General features: G+C 44.4%; 2 protein-coding genes across 3 annotated transcripts in view; one reads left to right on the plus strand and one right to left on the minus strand.

The window, feature by feature from the left end:
• Nucleotides 1-16,482, plus strand: part of LOC126562844 (elongator complex protein 5) — a 561,590-nt gene that overhangs the window by 504,908 nt on the left and 40,200 nt on the right. The window lies entirely within an intron of this gene.
• Nucleotides 1-16,482, minus strand: part of LOC126561845 (division abnormally delayed protein) — a 131,619-nt gene that overhangs the window by 16,076 nt on the left and 99,061 nt on the right. The window contains exons 2-4 of the mRNA XM_050218182.1: nt 12,782-12,943; nt 5,549-6,125; nt 5,286-5,472 (exon numbers count right to left, since the gene is read on the minus strand). Coding sequence (XP_050074139.1) covers nt 5,286-5,472; nt 5,549-6,125; nt 12,782-12,943 — 926 coding nt within the window. The remainder of the gene's footprint in view (nt 1-5,285; nt 5,473-5,548; nt 6,126-12,781; nt 12,944-16,482) is intronic.

Genomic DNA, 16,482 nt, shown 5'->3' on the forward strand with positions numbered 1-16,482 from the left:
CAGCTCGGTCGGAGTGGATGAAAGGGTCCCGAAATAAAACTAAAACAAAAAGCTCGCTGCATAAACCCGCGCGAACGTAACACTGCAAGCTGCCAACGGCCAAACACCAGTCCGCGTGAAGCAAAACTGAACGCTTCACTGGATGCGCGCGCGTAAGGAAGCAAGAAAAGAAAAACCAAATGGATGATAACAGTGTGAAAGAAGTACGTCAGGGGGTGTGTTGTGCTGTGAAGTTTGCAAACTTATAACCTTTGAAGGGGGAAGAAAAAAAAACGGGCAGAACGGAACAAAATTTACTTCCCTTTCCCAGTACACAAATGAGAAACCGAGCAGCACACATAACACAGGGTGAACTCTATCGACAGCCGAAGTGTGTGTAAGACAAAGCATTCTTCCATTTGCTGCGTCGTACACTTTACATTCAATTGTCTTTAAATCATCCTCCATGGTCAACGGGCCGTGACCACCATTTACAACAAAAAAAACCTCACCAAAAAGCGTCCGGAGGTATCGAAACGTCAACTGGAATTCCGTTTCCACCTCGCAACGGGTGGTCAACTCGGCGCACATACAGACACTCACACACACCTATTAGAGAGGGAGGGAATCATAGCGTCAATGTGCTCCAAAACATTAACTGCAAAGTGGTACCATTTTCGAGGAGGATATACGCCGGGTACCGGCAATTTCAGAGAGTTTGGAACCCGTAAACTCCAAAAGTGCGCGATCACCACGGTGCAGTGCGAAAGTACGCGATCACCACGTAAGAACAAAACTGCATTCGGATGAAGAATGTGCTTTTGATTCTGCTTCTGCAACAACAGCAACAACGAAAGCAAACATGCAAGCGAAGAACAAAAAAAAAAAAACAACCACGACAACACACATGTACACATCCAGTTAAACCTGTTTTATGTGTGTTTTATTACTTTGACCAATAACACTTAACGAGAAATTGAATCTTTTCCACGGTCTGCAACGACCTGCCTGGGTCGGTCAGCGTGCTCTAGCATCGTTCGAACTTCTCGCGCAAACGCGTTTGCTTGTGTTTGTGTCCCATGACGCAATGAGCTTTAAATAAGACGATCTCAGACACAGCACGAAGACTTCACCTCCAAACCTCCACCCAAAATGGAAAAAAGCCATCCGTATGACTAAGAAACCCCGGACCGGTGGATCTCACCATCAGTATTCGGAGCTCCGTGCAAGAAGCTCCAAAGCAGCATCTCAATCCAGCTCCCCCACAACCCATCGCATCGCATTCCGGTCTGCCGCCCAATCTTGGGGAACAGTTTCTGGTGCGCTTCACTCTTCCGAGGCGCATTCGTACATTCCTTCATATGTTCGTTCCTACTTGGGCTGAACGAACGAGCAAACAGAGACAAAGTGTCGCGCAACGAAAGTGAATAGGAAGAACTCCGACACAGCCAAGACACATCTTGGCGCATGTGTAAGGCCAAGGATGAAGGAATTTAAAGAAGCGAACGTTCCACAACAAAGTGAGGAAAATAAAAGTAACGCTCAAAACGAGAAACGGAAATGGCCGGATTGAGGAAGGTTAGAAAGGCCGTTAAAGACCGCTTCTCTCTCACTGATGGAGCGACGAGAGCCGCTTTAGTAACTCGCAAATGAACAAGTTGAAGTCTTCATAATAAACTGATGATGAATTGATTGTCCAAGATTGGTTTAAGCTTTCTAAGCTCTAGATTCTGATAAAAGACGTCGAAGCAAAAAAAAAAAAGATTTCAGAATTATTTCTAATCTAACCGCTTTCTGAAAACTTTGGACACGAAGTGAGAGGAAAAACACTTCATTTAAATGCTACTGCCACCACTGGATAACATTTTGAGATGGAGTGGTAAAAAAGCCAACAGAGACCAGACCAACACAGTGAACATGTATTTCGCAATGTCAAACTTTACCCAAAAGTCCAAAGAATTCGTTTCCTTCCGCCTTGTCCTGCAAGAACTTCTTCTGTGTCAAACCTGACTGAAGAGGCAACCACAAAAGGGGGCAGTGAGAGGCAAATTCTCGCGGAAAGTTTGCAAAAAGTCCCCAGATACGGAAAGCTCAGAGCACACACACCTTACCAAAGCGGAGATAATTCATTGCACACCACCACCACCACCGATGTCACTCCTGTTCGGCAAAACTTTAGCCATGACGGTCGAACCAAAACTCCGAGTGGAATGAACCATGAGAACCGTTTTCAAGGTCTTTCTTGTTGTGCCCACCCACCTTCAAACGCGACGCACACGGTGTATACACCGCGGCGTTCGATCTTGCTATGCCTGACGGAACAATTTAGATAAGGCTCTTGAAGAGCGCTCACCATCAGCCGGCCCAGGGTTGCTCGGGAGTTAAACTACATTGTCCTTCACCGAAAAGGCATCTTTCTACTGCCCCGAACAACTTTACCCGAAAGACATTATGATGTTCGGAATAAAGAGTGAGATGCTGGTTGAACGAGAAATAAAACCATTTCTACTGGGTGGGTGTGGCGCGCGGGTTCCACAGCCGAGGATAACGACCACAATTAGGAACGATTAGCATGAGTAGCGGACGCTACTTCGACGGTGATTATCCGTCATCGGTACTCGTTCGATTAGTCAGCGAAGCGATGACTCACGGTTCCGAGACCTCCCCGGTCAGTTGTTGAGAAGACGTGCCTTTTTATGTTGTTGTTTGAAGCACCTACTTCGGAGTGAAGCAGAGTGACGAATCGTTGGTATACACAGCTGGCGTGTTGATTGTGGTTTTGGAATAGGTTCGCAAATTAGTTTGCCAATTGTTTATGGCACTTGCGTGCCCTGACTTGATGCAACCAAGAAGACTGTGAAGGTACAGTAGATTGCTTGCTTGGCAGAAGTTTACTCCTCGGTGTGTTGGTGTTTGATCAGCAAACTTGATTTATGGTATTTTTACCCAAAAAAAACCGCATTTCACATTCGCTGGTGGTGTTTCGAAACGTTCCACCCTTTTTCGACTGTAACTCTTCAATTTATGATTAACATAATTGCAGGAATTCTAACGAGAGCCCATCATCCACCGAAGGACCATCAGCTACGGACGACCGAGCACACGAAGCATCCAGACGAAGGAAAACTATTTCTTGCCAGACGGACAGGGAACACCGATCGGTAACAAAGTTAGCACGAGAACTGTGGCTGTTACCTAACCAGAACCAGATGAGTCGTCTGGTTGGGCCGAAACCACTTCTCGCCGGCGCGCCACAATAACAACTGCTGGAGGACTGATTACACTCCCGACCGAGTCCAGCATTCATGCTTGCTCGAGCCATTGCTCGAGAACCATAAAGCACTCGTTTAAACTGAATTAAACATATGTTATGCGCTCGTTACGTCCGGTAGACGGTTTCTCACCGTCCGTGCACCATACCGCAGCTACCTGTGGCATGCTTTAGGTGGCTTCTTCTGGTTTTACTCGGAATTCTCTCGAGATTGAGACAGCGTACTTCTAGCTGGTACTTTAACCGGTACAGTGTTGCACCGACACACAGTTGTGCAGCGTTACAACAGTATGTTCGGTAACAAACTGCTGCAAGGTCGGTGGAAATGGTCTCCAGGCTCCCTGTGCCAGTCAGTGTGTCCCGAGAGTTATCTAGCATGGGTCATCACCATCATTGTGGCTCCTTTGAATGTATGCTGTTGCAACTTTATGACTGTTGAGATCATCTTCCCCACTATAAAGGGGTTTTCGGTTAAGAGTCTTTTAAATGAAGCAAGAATTCCAACGACAGTCAGAAATGTAAAAATTATTCCAACACCCTAGGGTGATCAAAATCACATTTTTGTTTACATGAAGTGTTTTGCTGGGTGTGAACAAACTTACCCTCAAATATGTACATGTTGCAAAACAAACAAACTAACCGACCTCATAGCGATTTAAATTGAATCACACCGGATCGGATTCCACTCCTAGGGTCAATGCATTGAGTAAAGCTGGTTCAGCAAGATGATGCAGCTTTGCTGAGAAAAAATTCCCCGGCGCACCACGTAAACAAAACAGCCACGAACTTACCGAAACAGCATTCGAAGCTCTGACCGAGTGTTGTTTGTCAGACAGGTACTTTGGCTATAGCCAGCGATCGAAAGAAACTCTTTTAATGTTGTTGCTTTTTTTTAGTACGTTTTGCTTAGTACAGCGAATTGTCGCATGTACATACATCCGTTTGAAATGAAAAATGTTCGGAACATTGAATTTCTCGGCAATTTGCTATATTTCAAAAATTGCTAGATCAACGCTACACGCGGGTCAAAGACCGCATGCATTCGTAACGGTAGATATATTTATTTTTTTGTGGTAAGCAGACTTCCATTTTGCTCTTTTGCATGATCAACAACGTTACCGACTTGAAGCAGTACAGGCTGGTACCAAACAGAGCGTAGGTCTGTTTTGCTGACAGAAGGAATTGCTTCGCGATTCTGCGAAACGTTGATTGAATTCGTTCGTGACAATTCTGACAAATGTGGCAAGATGGGAAATATGTCTACACACAAGCACACATACGGCCTCGCCACATTCTCCAATATCATAGTGAACAACGACACCAGGAACAGTTGAGTAGCATTCCGTGTGTCTCTATGTCAAACTTTGCACCACCAAATATGTGCATATGCATGTTCCAAAAATTGCTTGCATCGATGAAACTACACAACACGATGCAATTTCTTCCATTTTGCGTACGACCATTTCGAGCAGGAAAGAAAAAAACGATGGTGGGGTGAGGTGAGTACTTGCTGATTTGCTGATTTGTAATTACAGACAGCGGAGTGATTAAACAAACCAAAGCAAATTTGCACACAAAACTGCACGCTGCTGGCCGAGCTGTGCTTGTTGTGTGTTCGATTTCGAGATGTTTTTGTCCGGTGCGTGTCCGAACAGTGTTGATTAATTTTTCCGACCCAAAAGTGGTGGTGATGGTGCATGGTGACGTTAGCTAAATTTAGGCGTCCCGTAGGAAAACATTTCCCATGAATAGACTCTTCATTAACACGAATTCATTCACCTCGCGCTACGTATGCACACACAGGCGGATTTTCGTCTTTTGGGGTGGATTTTGCGTTAACCCTCACGTGTCGTGTCGGGTAGGCGGCGATGATGGTTGGGTTCAAATTGCAGTAAGTGAAAATTTTCTTTAAAACATGGCGTGTGGGCACGAATTTCATCGAAACTGACCGCAACGTGTTGTTTTGTGTGTTTAGGTACCACACGCACAGGGTGGTCCCCGTACCGGGTGAGCATGCTTGCTACATTTCTCCTACCTGTTTTTCAAGCTGAGGTCCAATCTCCATCGCGTGCATGATGGCGTTCGACAGTTTGCCGTCGAGAGATTTGATCTCGTTCTCGATACCTTCGTTCGAGCGGACGGTACCGATTAGCGGAACGATCGCTTCCGTCAGCGTGGACCAACCTTTGTTCAGCGCACCGACAAATTCGATTAAACAGCCCCTGCAAAACGGAAAAGCATAAACGAAAGGCGATTAATTTTCATTTATCAAAAATGACTCCCGCCAAAAAAGCCTACCTCATCACATTCTGGCACAGGCCGGCACACGGTTTCGCGTGCAGATGGTTGTACCGCTTGCAGCTTCCGCAGTAGTTCATGCGTAGCAGCGCTTTCCGGCAGCTCGGTGCCGACACGCCAACCTCCTCCAGCCGGAGCAGCACCTCGGAACCTTCGCGCAGCGCACGCAACAGTACGGATGCGGCACTTACGGATGATACTAGCGAGCTGGACAGCTGCTGCGGTACCATGCCGAACGGTTTCAGCTCATCGTACGTGTGCACCAGACAGTTCTTGTAGTCGCTGTGAAAGTCGCGGTTCGCGCCCATGCCGGCCGATGCTGACCGTCCGCGTTCCGTACCGTGCAGGACGTCCGAGTGGATCGCATGGTGATACGCGACGGGGAACAGGTTGCGGAAGAATTTGTTCGTCACGAGCTCGAAATCGTCCCCGGGCCAGTCGGCAATCAGGTTGAGCCGGATCGTTTCGTACAGCTGGCGGATCGGTTCGCGGGACAGTGGTGACATCTTGCTGTAGACGGTCGAGAAGAGGATGAGCGTTTTGTTCTCCGACTGTCGCAGCAGCTGCAGCAGGTAATCTGAAGCGGAGATGGAAATAAAACGTTGTTGAAAATTGGATTAATGTTGGTTTTCCGTTGATTGCAAAAGTGGGCATTGAGAGCTTGCAGCAGAGAGTTACTTGATGTCTGGGGTGTACTATGGCAAAGGATGGTATATTGTTTCTCATAGAATTTGTTCATTTGTTTAAGTGGAGCTGTGAAGCACTAAAGACCGTTTGACAGGGAAGCGAGGAATTTCTAGCCTTTTTTGTACAGATCATCTGAAGGATCGAAAAAAACGCCATAAAACAGACAATATCTAGAAGGAATACGCCCATAAAGTCAAGCTAGTTACGACATCAAATACGATTATTTCAAACACAATATTTTATCTGTTATTGTGATTTTGAAAGCCAAAAGAAGTTATCTAAATCGCTCACAATTTCTAGCACAGCTATTCAACATCTCCGATTTACACTAAAAAGCATCTACGAAATCTTGGATGTATCACGCCTACATAACTCAAATCCCTGCCCTATAGTGATGTCAATGTACACAGTCTCAATTTTGTCATGGTTATCGCATCAAAAAAAGGAATTTCTCCACAGTCCGTATCCTGAACATCAAGTGTAAGAGTATAGCGAAGACGAAAGGATAGTAACTAAAACACTTTCTCATCGGGACCTGATCATCAACTGCATTCCAAAGACAGAATTTGCCGAAGGCGTTATAGAACTCAACACAAAAAGGATACCAAATAGGTGCGAAGAAGATGGATAAACAGGGATGAATCAGCTTGTAAAAGAATTTCCGTTTTTTGTGCCCTTTTTTCCTGAAGACAAGGTAAGCAGAAAGCAGGTGAAGAAAATTGCATTCCAACCTTTGGTGGTTGCAAACACGATGATGCTGAAGGCGAATGACTCAGTCCTTGAAAAATTCGATCAGTGAGTATGATGTTAGCAAGATTTGCTGTTCTATTCTTGCAAACGCAAAATGAACTTAATATGCGTTACGTTTTGTGCTTTATACCATAGTACTACCTTTACCATTATTCACATTCCGATTGAGATGTCGCTCCCTCCCTCTCTCGAGCAACTTATCTAATAAATTATTATTAATTTAATATCCGTGCTAAATTTAATAAAGCGAAAACAAAACCGATATTCTGCATCTGGAATGTTTTAGCTACGACGTGAATGAAAAACTTAAAGAGAACCAGTCCGCCTTGTAACTTGACATTGCTTTCTTCAACTTCCACCCGTGGCATAATAATACGCGAATGCTGCGAAACATCAACCCAATATCATCTTTATCCCGCTTCAGTTTGCATCGAAGATTATTAATGCAATGCACGTGAGTCGCAAACTTTACTGCGACCAGGAACAACTAGTAGGTGCCATAGTTTCGTTCCGTTAGATTCATCGGAGCGGGACGCTGCTCGAGATAACGCACCAGGAGTTGGGACCCAGCAGAACAAACAAGCATTGGCTTGTGACATCCTGGCACGGCTAGCGCGTCCATTTACGGTGGGTGGAAAATTGTGTATTCCGCACACGACAGTAATTCCAAAGGCATTTGTTAGCCCGAGAGAGCTCGAACGAACGGATGAGCACAAATTTAACGACGAACTCTTCCGCTTTGCTAAATCGTTTCCGGCCCCACGGTCCTGCGTGTTCTACCCGTGAAAGCAAATGGGGACAGGGGAGGTTGAAAGGTTGAATTTTGAAAGTGTGGAATGTGTTTGAATGTTCTCGAGAGCAAAAAGGTTGGATAGCAAAATACACACACACACACATATGTATAAAAACATAGCTGGAGCAGGAAAAGGGAAAAGTTTTTAGGAAAACTTTGCCGCTGTCAGTAGTATTGTATCGAAAGTTCATGTTTTCTGACGTTGTCGGCATCTGGTTGGAATTTGGAGGAAAAAACAACAAGAAACAAACAAGTCAAAACTCGTCAAAAAGTAATGATTTACAGTTTATCAATTTATTACATTGACGGTGAAATAATTTTAACGAGTTTTCTGTTTTTTCTAACAATTTTCACCAAACAGTCGTTTCTGTACGTTTGAATTCGGAATAATGGTTATTTTAATCAATCCATAATGCATCCATGTTTGTTAGAACTTAACGCCAAAATATAAAAATACATTTTTATAAACATCAACATTATTCTAAACTGTGCCGTAATATGTGGTAAAGTGGTAAGTGAAAACTAGTTCATAAAACATGTGTTAAAAATTTGTAAACAATTTCAAAATGATATCATTTTCTTGAGTGAGAAAAAATGGCGCCTGTTTTTCATAAAACATATAAAACACACAACATATCAAACACCTCCCCATTGCTACGATGTGTATGTGATGGCGCTTGAAAAAGAAAAAAGATTCATTGTCACACACCCGTCACACGGTCCGTGCTCGATGATGGTAGCGCGTTGTTTCCGATTTGTTTCCTTTTGCCCCTTTTTGGCCTTTTCAAACCCCTCCTTGCCCTATCGGTTTGACGTTTTAAAGGAAGAGCACAGAGCACAAACCCCGGACACCGAAAAGCACTCGTAAAATTTCGATTTTGCCATTCGGTATGACAATGTCATAAAAATTTATTCATTTTTCGCTAGAAAACGAGAAAACATAACAAAAGCATACAGCGGAAAGGCACCAAACAAGAAGGGAAGGAAGTTCTTCTGCTGGTGCAAAAATTATAAAATGATAAATCACAGCTTGACGACGTGGAGAGTGCGGCGTGATCTGTACGGAAGGTTCTTCTACCAGCGTTTGTTGCTGCCTTTTTTTGTTGAGGGTGAGGATGAACGCTATTAAAATATGTGGCACCTTTTCCTAACACGTCGTTTGCTTTTTTGAATGTGATGCTCCAATATATAATGTGAAAGAAAAAGACACACGCACATATACCGTTTAGAAGCGACGTTTCCTTGCCAAATAAGGGTATCCAATTAATGCGACCCCATGCCTACGGCCGGTTTTTGGAGATGTGCGCCATTGCCTTTCATGACTCCACCTCTGGAGCTGGTGGGTGATGAAGACGCTACAAAGGAAGGGAAAACGGGCGGGGCAGAAGGTGTAATGTATTCCAAACGTGCCACACCACAGCTTGGTGGGCTGAGAATGGAGATCAAATGGTAAAAAAATACGTTTAATGGTGGATATCGCGCGCGACCGGATTATACGCTTGATGTCGGATTATTTTCTTGCAATTAATTAGATTATCGAAAGCACGTCAAATATGGGTGTTCGGGAGTTTGGATTGAAAAGAAAAGAAGGTGTTTTGCTAATGAATATTAATCTTGATATTAATTTTAAAAAATTGCTAAAAAAAATCGATACGAACCGAAGTGCTTTGCATATAATCCTTACAGTAACATAAAATAATACTTCCAGCGATTAATATCAAGCTTATTCGGATAAAGTTTTGCATTGGCTATACTGCAAAAAAAAAAGAAGCTTTCCGGGACAAATATTTTATCAGCACAGGTTTTTTTCTCTAATCTGTTCGTAACGGTGTGTCGATTAATAATAAATCACACTTTCTGCTACACACCAAATCATGCAGAAATTCATTTCTGAACGCATCTCACGTACCAATCTAAACAGCCTAGCCAGCATGCATATTGAATTAAGCCATCAAACAAACGGAAGGAGTAACCATGGGTAAAAGGGGTTTACCCGATGCTGCCCATTACTTTATGACCGTTAGTCCTCTGCTTCGTGGTGGTGGAAAGTTTTGGGATGCAATTTTCGACTGCATAAATAATTCAATATTCTCTTTCCAGCCCGGGTGGTTCGATTTTGGGCCAAAAAAAAAAAGGGAAACAGTGTTGATGCTCCATCCATGGTTTTTCACAGCGTAAAGGGATGCACTTTTCGAGGATGCACCGAAGTGCGCTTGAAACTGTTCCTACCCAATCACGGGTGTGAGAAAGAAAGGAATTTCCGTTACTATAATATAGTCTCCGGATGTCTAAACTCGCAACCCAACCGACGACCGGAGTATCCCTTCCCCAGTGGGGGAATATCTGCCCGAAAGCGGATACGACTCGTAGCTCCGGGACGTAGATTCAACGCCACGCCAAACATCAACCGCACAGACATAAATACACTAAGAGAGGGAGATCAGACCGGGCGGTGCAGGATTTGCCAGACCGAGACCGAAAGGTTCGATGGGAAAGTTTAAAATTTGCATAAAACCCCCGACCAAGTCCGTCAAGGTAGCAGGTTCCCCCGCGTCTTCTACTGCTGTACACGCTGTGATTGGTGCGGTAACTGTCGACAGGGAGTGAGAGTTTTCGAGCCTAGAAACGCGCCAGAAAAGAACCGGTAGAGCGTATCGGGGTGGGTGCATTGTTGCATATATGCAGCATACATACAGACAAGTCCATATTCACCTAGCACCACTGCCACGTACAGAACCGTGGGAAGATAGGCTTCGAGCGATCGTCAGCATTTTGGCGTCGGATAATGTAAGGCACCTCCGGATGTCGCAACAGAGCGGGATGCTACGAAACTGTACCATATCGAGTAATCTGGCTCAACTCGTACCACATTTAGCAATCGTTTATGTGATGAAAAATTTATATAAAAATGCAGGAATTTGATACATTTATTGTACTGCGCTCGTTTAGCAAATTGTTGATGAAACTCACGTAATGGACCCTATTTTTTCCACAAAAAAACATTGTTATGTTTAACGCAACAAATTGTATCAATATTAAACACCGCAAAAACAACTGTACACATTCGTTAGTATCGCATTACGCGTATTGAATTGAGCTGTAAACTGCTCTTCAATTATGTGAAGAGTTGTTATTTTTATCCTCCATTTATGAAACCAACACTTACGCCACTTTCAAATGGTCCTTTTATCGATGATTGTTTAAACAATTAGAGTAATTTTCAATCGCTAAACGAATTATACATCAATTCACCGAGCGAACACAATGATACCGACACTCAGCAGCACACTTCAGTAACAATTGTTATAATTATGTTCGATAGAGCAGCAACCAAACAAACAACCTACCACTGAAACCAATAAGGTCAAGAGTGTGTCTGTCTGCCGGTTCGACAACCCACCCACACGCACAGAAGTGATGTCACGCATAATTATCACATTAATTGAGGTGTAATTGCTAAGTATTAATCATCGCTCGAAACCCTTCGATTGCATGCTCGACCTAGCCCCGTGCGTACGGTGCGCGACTCGATTGGCTCTCGTGCCAACCGGGTGCTCCAGTCAGCCGGTGATGGCAATTTACAACGTCAGCACGATCATGGGAGCTCTATTACTACCGTTAGACATCGATTTATGTTGTTTGCTTTCTTTCGTTGACATAAGCATCGAGCTGTCAATGGCGCCCGCCCTGAGCGATGCCTTGGTTCGACGTGAAACACCAAGTCAACACTGCTGATGTCACGTCGATGATACATAGGATGGCCAGGGTCAATCGATTGACTAGGTGAGATGCATAGCAAAAAGAAAAGAAAATACACTGAAATACCGTTTCAAGCATAGAATAGTAATCTACATAAAGTGAACCTTTTGTGGGAGAACTGACGGTTCACATCAGCTACATGGCAGCACCGGTTGCAACAAGACGTGGTGCGTAGTTTAACTCGTTTAGCCTATCAGGCCACCAACCAGATCTGTTCCGGAGTATGTGTGTGTGTGTTTTGTCATCGGAATAAACGGTGGTAAATAAATTACGGCCAAATCCAGCACGAGAAAACCTGCAGCTGCAGTAATTGATCGCATTAATCAATGTCTTCGGCGGAGAGGTGTTCTGCGGTGACCGAGCGATACAAGAAAGAAGCCATCGGAACACCGTGAGGTTTAGAGTGTGGGTGTTTGCTAGCGAATGCCACTCGATCCATCGCTCAGCGTACAGAGACTGGCAATCGAGAATCGGGACGAGGACTGGCCAACAATGGCCGACAGCCAACGGTGGCCTATTATGAGGAAAACTTTGGTTCGATATTCTCGTCTCGTGTAGCGCTTACCGGGGGTAATTCGGTTTTGTTTATCTCTGAAGAATCCACCACCCCACCCTTCCGTTTTCTGACCACAAGTCCCATCCAACATTCACACCTGAGTGCGGTGTCTGCGAAGCCGGGCTCCGATCGAGCCGTGTGTTTGATCGATTGGACCTCCCCTTTTCGGTTCGGGGCGAAACGACAAAACAAGGGGATTAAGCGAGCCGGCAAACATTTTCCTTCTCCTGCACATTTACATTCGGATCTAATAAATTAAGCACTTAACCTTATACGGCCGTACCCCGCATATGCGGTGCAGTAACCAGGATGGGATTTTGCCTTTTTCGCACGTAGGTGCTTGCTGTCAGGCTTGTGGATAGTCATAACCGTACCGCACGATTGATGAGTTATTTTATGGCTGTATCAAAGCGATTTGTAAGGCGTTCTGCAACACATGGCGCAGTGTTCCGGCAAGCAAAAAACCAAACAAAACTCTTTGAAAATGGTTGGTGGATGTTTCGGTAGCTATGTCGCCAAATTTTAATATTTCAAACAATCCTAGCGACTCGTGCAGTGAGGCTTAAGTACTGTGGGCCTTAAGCAGTAAGCGATCACGCTTTAAGCAGCAGCTCAACTGCTACAATTAACCGACAAGACCGCTCTCACTCTCTAATCTTCTCGTCTAAAATTTGCCAAATAAACTTACCTTTGTAGAGATTAGCCGCCGTTTCCCAGTGCCCCCGTTGGCTCCGGATGTGGTGTTTGACTAGTCGTTCAAAGTTTTTCGTCGCCTTTGCCTGCAGCTGTCGCTCCGTCTCAGCATCGCAGCAGATGCCGCCGCACACCGGGCCTTGGTCGCGCTCGGATCCTAAAATGATAAGGAAAAGGGAAAACAACACTTTCCAGTTAGGACTTGCTGCGAGAACAATATATGTGTATAAAGCATTAAATCATAAAAACTTCACCATCGACTTAATTGATGCAATTAATTACTTAGAACGTGAATTTAATTATAATTTTTGTATGCATCTCGAGGCGCGGGACAGTATGTTTGACGAACCATCATTGCGCTAATTGAAGCGGGAGTTGAATCGGTTCTCGGAACTACGGTGGTTGAATTGCGTCTAGAACCTAAAAGGTTATCCAAGTATCAAAAATACCAGCAAGCGATGAATCAGTGAAGAGCAGGGGTAAGCGTAAACACGTGCCCAAATCTCAGTACGAGTTGAGTTGATTTCTTTGCTGCTCGTTGCAGCGATGTTTCGCGGCACGGTTCGGTACGATAAGAAAAGTGGCAAATGCTTTACCCAGTGACTCAGCCGCGTACCTCATTAGCGCGGAAAACACTTTCGCTCAGATTTATTTTTCCGAAGCTCCTCCGACACCACTCTAATCTACCAAAGACGACTAGGAATGTGTTGGTGTGGTTGGTTGCCATTGCCGCTGCCATGCTTTGCTTCCCTATTGCGTTACGTAAGTAATGGAAAACTGCGAACGCGTTATTTCACCACCAAACCATCATCCTGTGCCAGAGGATGGCACGAAAAACAAAAATCCTCGTACCATAAGCGAACAGGAACAAAATGAATACGAGAACAAACAAAACCGAGTGCTTTCGAGTGCACGAGAATCGCGCGCGCGCCAAAAACCACCACCTTGAGAAGAGTGTGCAAATAATGGATATAAAAGCCGCGTAGATGGGATCTTCGTTGCTATCATCATCACCAGCCTTAGCGGCTTCTCGAGCATTTACGCGAAACTGTGAGTAGTTTTCCCGTGTACCACGGCACGGTGTAATGGATGTGGCTTTACTTTTTTCGCTTCGCTTTACTACACGCAGCATGAAAGGACGCAAATTTTGCGCATGTCCACCGTGAATCATCGTACGCCTTCATAAAGCTTTTTAGACAATCTTCTATTCAACCTTCAACATAACCTTTTTTTGCGGATTTTCCCTTCGGTTACACTAGTGCTTGCGTTAGAGAATTAAATTAGGTTACTGCAAGATGCTTTTAATGTTTCAAAATTGTATCAAACACCAGTGAAATAGTATTGAATTACACAGCCTCTTATCACATACAACCCTCTCACACACAGACGCGAACGAGCGGAGTCCTTAGTTTTCTATTCATTAAATTAACTGAAAGCATCCAACCTGCTTCTCTCTAGGCAGTCGTCGTCGTCGTCATCGTCTACAAAAGGCAGTCCAAAGCAGTACGAGTACAAACAATAGCACACATAACAATCATAACAACCCGCTATCAACCATCTCGCAACGGCACAACAACAACACTGACACTAACCACCACAATCAAGGCTGCAGGTTCGTTTCCTTTTAAGAGGCTTTTGGGGAAAGCTAGCACGCGGTTTTTTCCAATTTCAGAACGGTGGGTGGCTTTTCTAAAGCCATTCTAAAGCTTCAAGTACCACGATCTCTTTGGGCCACGGTTAGGCGAGCGTGTAGTGGCTTCATCCAGCAAACTACCCCTGCCTCGGAGGCAATTTTTCCTGTACATTTTCTTTCTAGGTTGAGATTTTCCTGCTCGTTGAGTGTGTGCAAGTGTACCAAGCATGAGTGTTCTTGTATTTAGTGTGTGTGTGTGTGTGTGTGTGTGTGTGTGTGTGTGTGTGTGTGTGTGTGTGTGTGTGTACGTGTATTTCTGTTTTGTTTCTGTGTCCAAGTGAGTGTACAGTGTGAATTATTTTTGCTACGTGGTTACGCCGACCATAGCTGTGAAGGTTGTCACTTGGTGGTGGAAATATTCTATTTTTCCTAATTTTACACCGACTTGGAGACAGAACAGTTACCCGTAGACGTGTGTGTGTGTGTGTGTGTGTGTGTGTGTGTGTTTGTAATAAAGCCAAGTGGATTTGGAGACTATGGCTTTATTTGCGATTGCATCCGTGGGCGAGATTATATAAGCCTTTTTTATACTCGATAATCACCAGGCGCATTTGGTGTTAAATAGTTAGAGGAAAACTACTAGTTGAGCAACTAAAATGTGAAAACGCCTCACTGCAAATTATGGCCAAGCTGATTTTAAAAGAACTTGAAGCAGGATTGTTAAATTAAACATTAAATAAGCAACTTGAACGTGCTATATGCATTGATGCATTAGGTGTTGCTCAATGAAACTTGAACGAAAACTTAAGCAACAGTTTATTTTTCCAACAATTTCACCACAAACACTGATACAGCGCTACAGCACGAACCGATCCGGCAGACCGCAATCAAATCAAAGTGAAATAGAATATTCCCGGCCTATTTTTCTTTGATTTAAACTCGCGTTTGCCGGTTCGACCGCTGCTTTCTAATGTTGCGCATCATTTGATTCCGATATTTCCCATCCATCCGGATGGTTCGGATGGCGAAACAGTGGTGGAAATTCGGGCGACCAACCTTTGCCGGTGCTTGAAGGCTTCCACTGTAATCGTAGAACTTCATTGAACACGTGCAGCACCATCTGTTTCCTTGCTTCTGGGTGGAAATCTTGGAATATGGTGGATTGGTGTACTGTTTCCTCTGTTCGTACTTTTCTTGGTATCGTTCACTTCACATTACTCGACGATTCTTCCATTCATTCATTCGTGAGGATGTGAAGGAAAAAAAGAAAACGCAGACACTCTCGCGCGCGCACACACACACACACACACACACACACAGAGCTTTCTGGTTTTTATCCTCACTCGCTAGCTTAGTTGAGGATTTCCTCCTTTCTTTTCATCTCGAATGATTTTCCGGGATCGGTTGGTTTAGCTGGCCAAGGATTGCTCAGGACAGGGAAGTGAAGCATCCAAACGTACAGTAGACACGAAGGCGACGTGCGGCAGGAAATGGAATTGTCATTTTATTTCACATTGCTCCAATTTCCTGTCATTGTACGACGGTGCCTACCTATTCCGCTCTTGCTACTCCCATTCTTTTGCAAACGAGCGTATGTGTGTGTCTGAGAGCAAGCGAATCTAATGGTTTTCACCACCACCAACACGAACGAACGGGACGTAAAAGCACATGCGATGATGTTTGCTTGAATGCCGAGCATTATTGGCCGACACAAAATTTCTATCTGCCAGAACCACTTATAGCAACGAGAGCAGGGAAAATAGAGAAAGAAAAAGAGCGATAGGGAGTGATGCTTTTAATGCAGCACAAGGCACAAGGGAAAATGGTTTTACATATTCATAATGGAAAATTTAATTTTAATTCTCTGGAAAACCCATCCATTCCTTGCCACCAAAACGAGATGATGAGCCGGCACCAGCAGACAGAACGTTCTTATTCAATGGAAGACGAAAATGCTTGAAGCTTGTTAGAAGTTTTCTGAACTCGACCCGAACTCAATTTCGAAGCAATAGCGTGATTGATGATGGTGAAACATCTCGGGTAACGCTGGCCGATCGATTGGA

Source organism: Anopheles maculipalpis, chromosome 3RL (genome assembly GCF_943734695.1).
Source record: "Anopheles maculipalpis chromosome 3RL, idAnoMacuDA_375_x, whole genome shotgun sequence".
NCBI classification, from domain to species: Eukaryota; Metazoa; Arthropoda; class Insecta; order Diptera; family Culicidae; genus Anopheles; species Anopheles maculipalpis.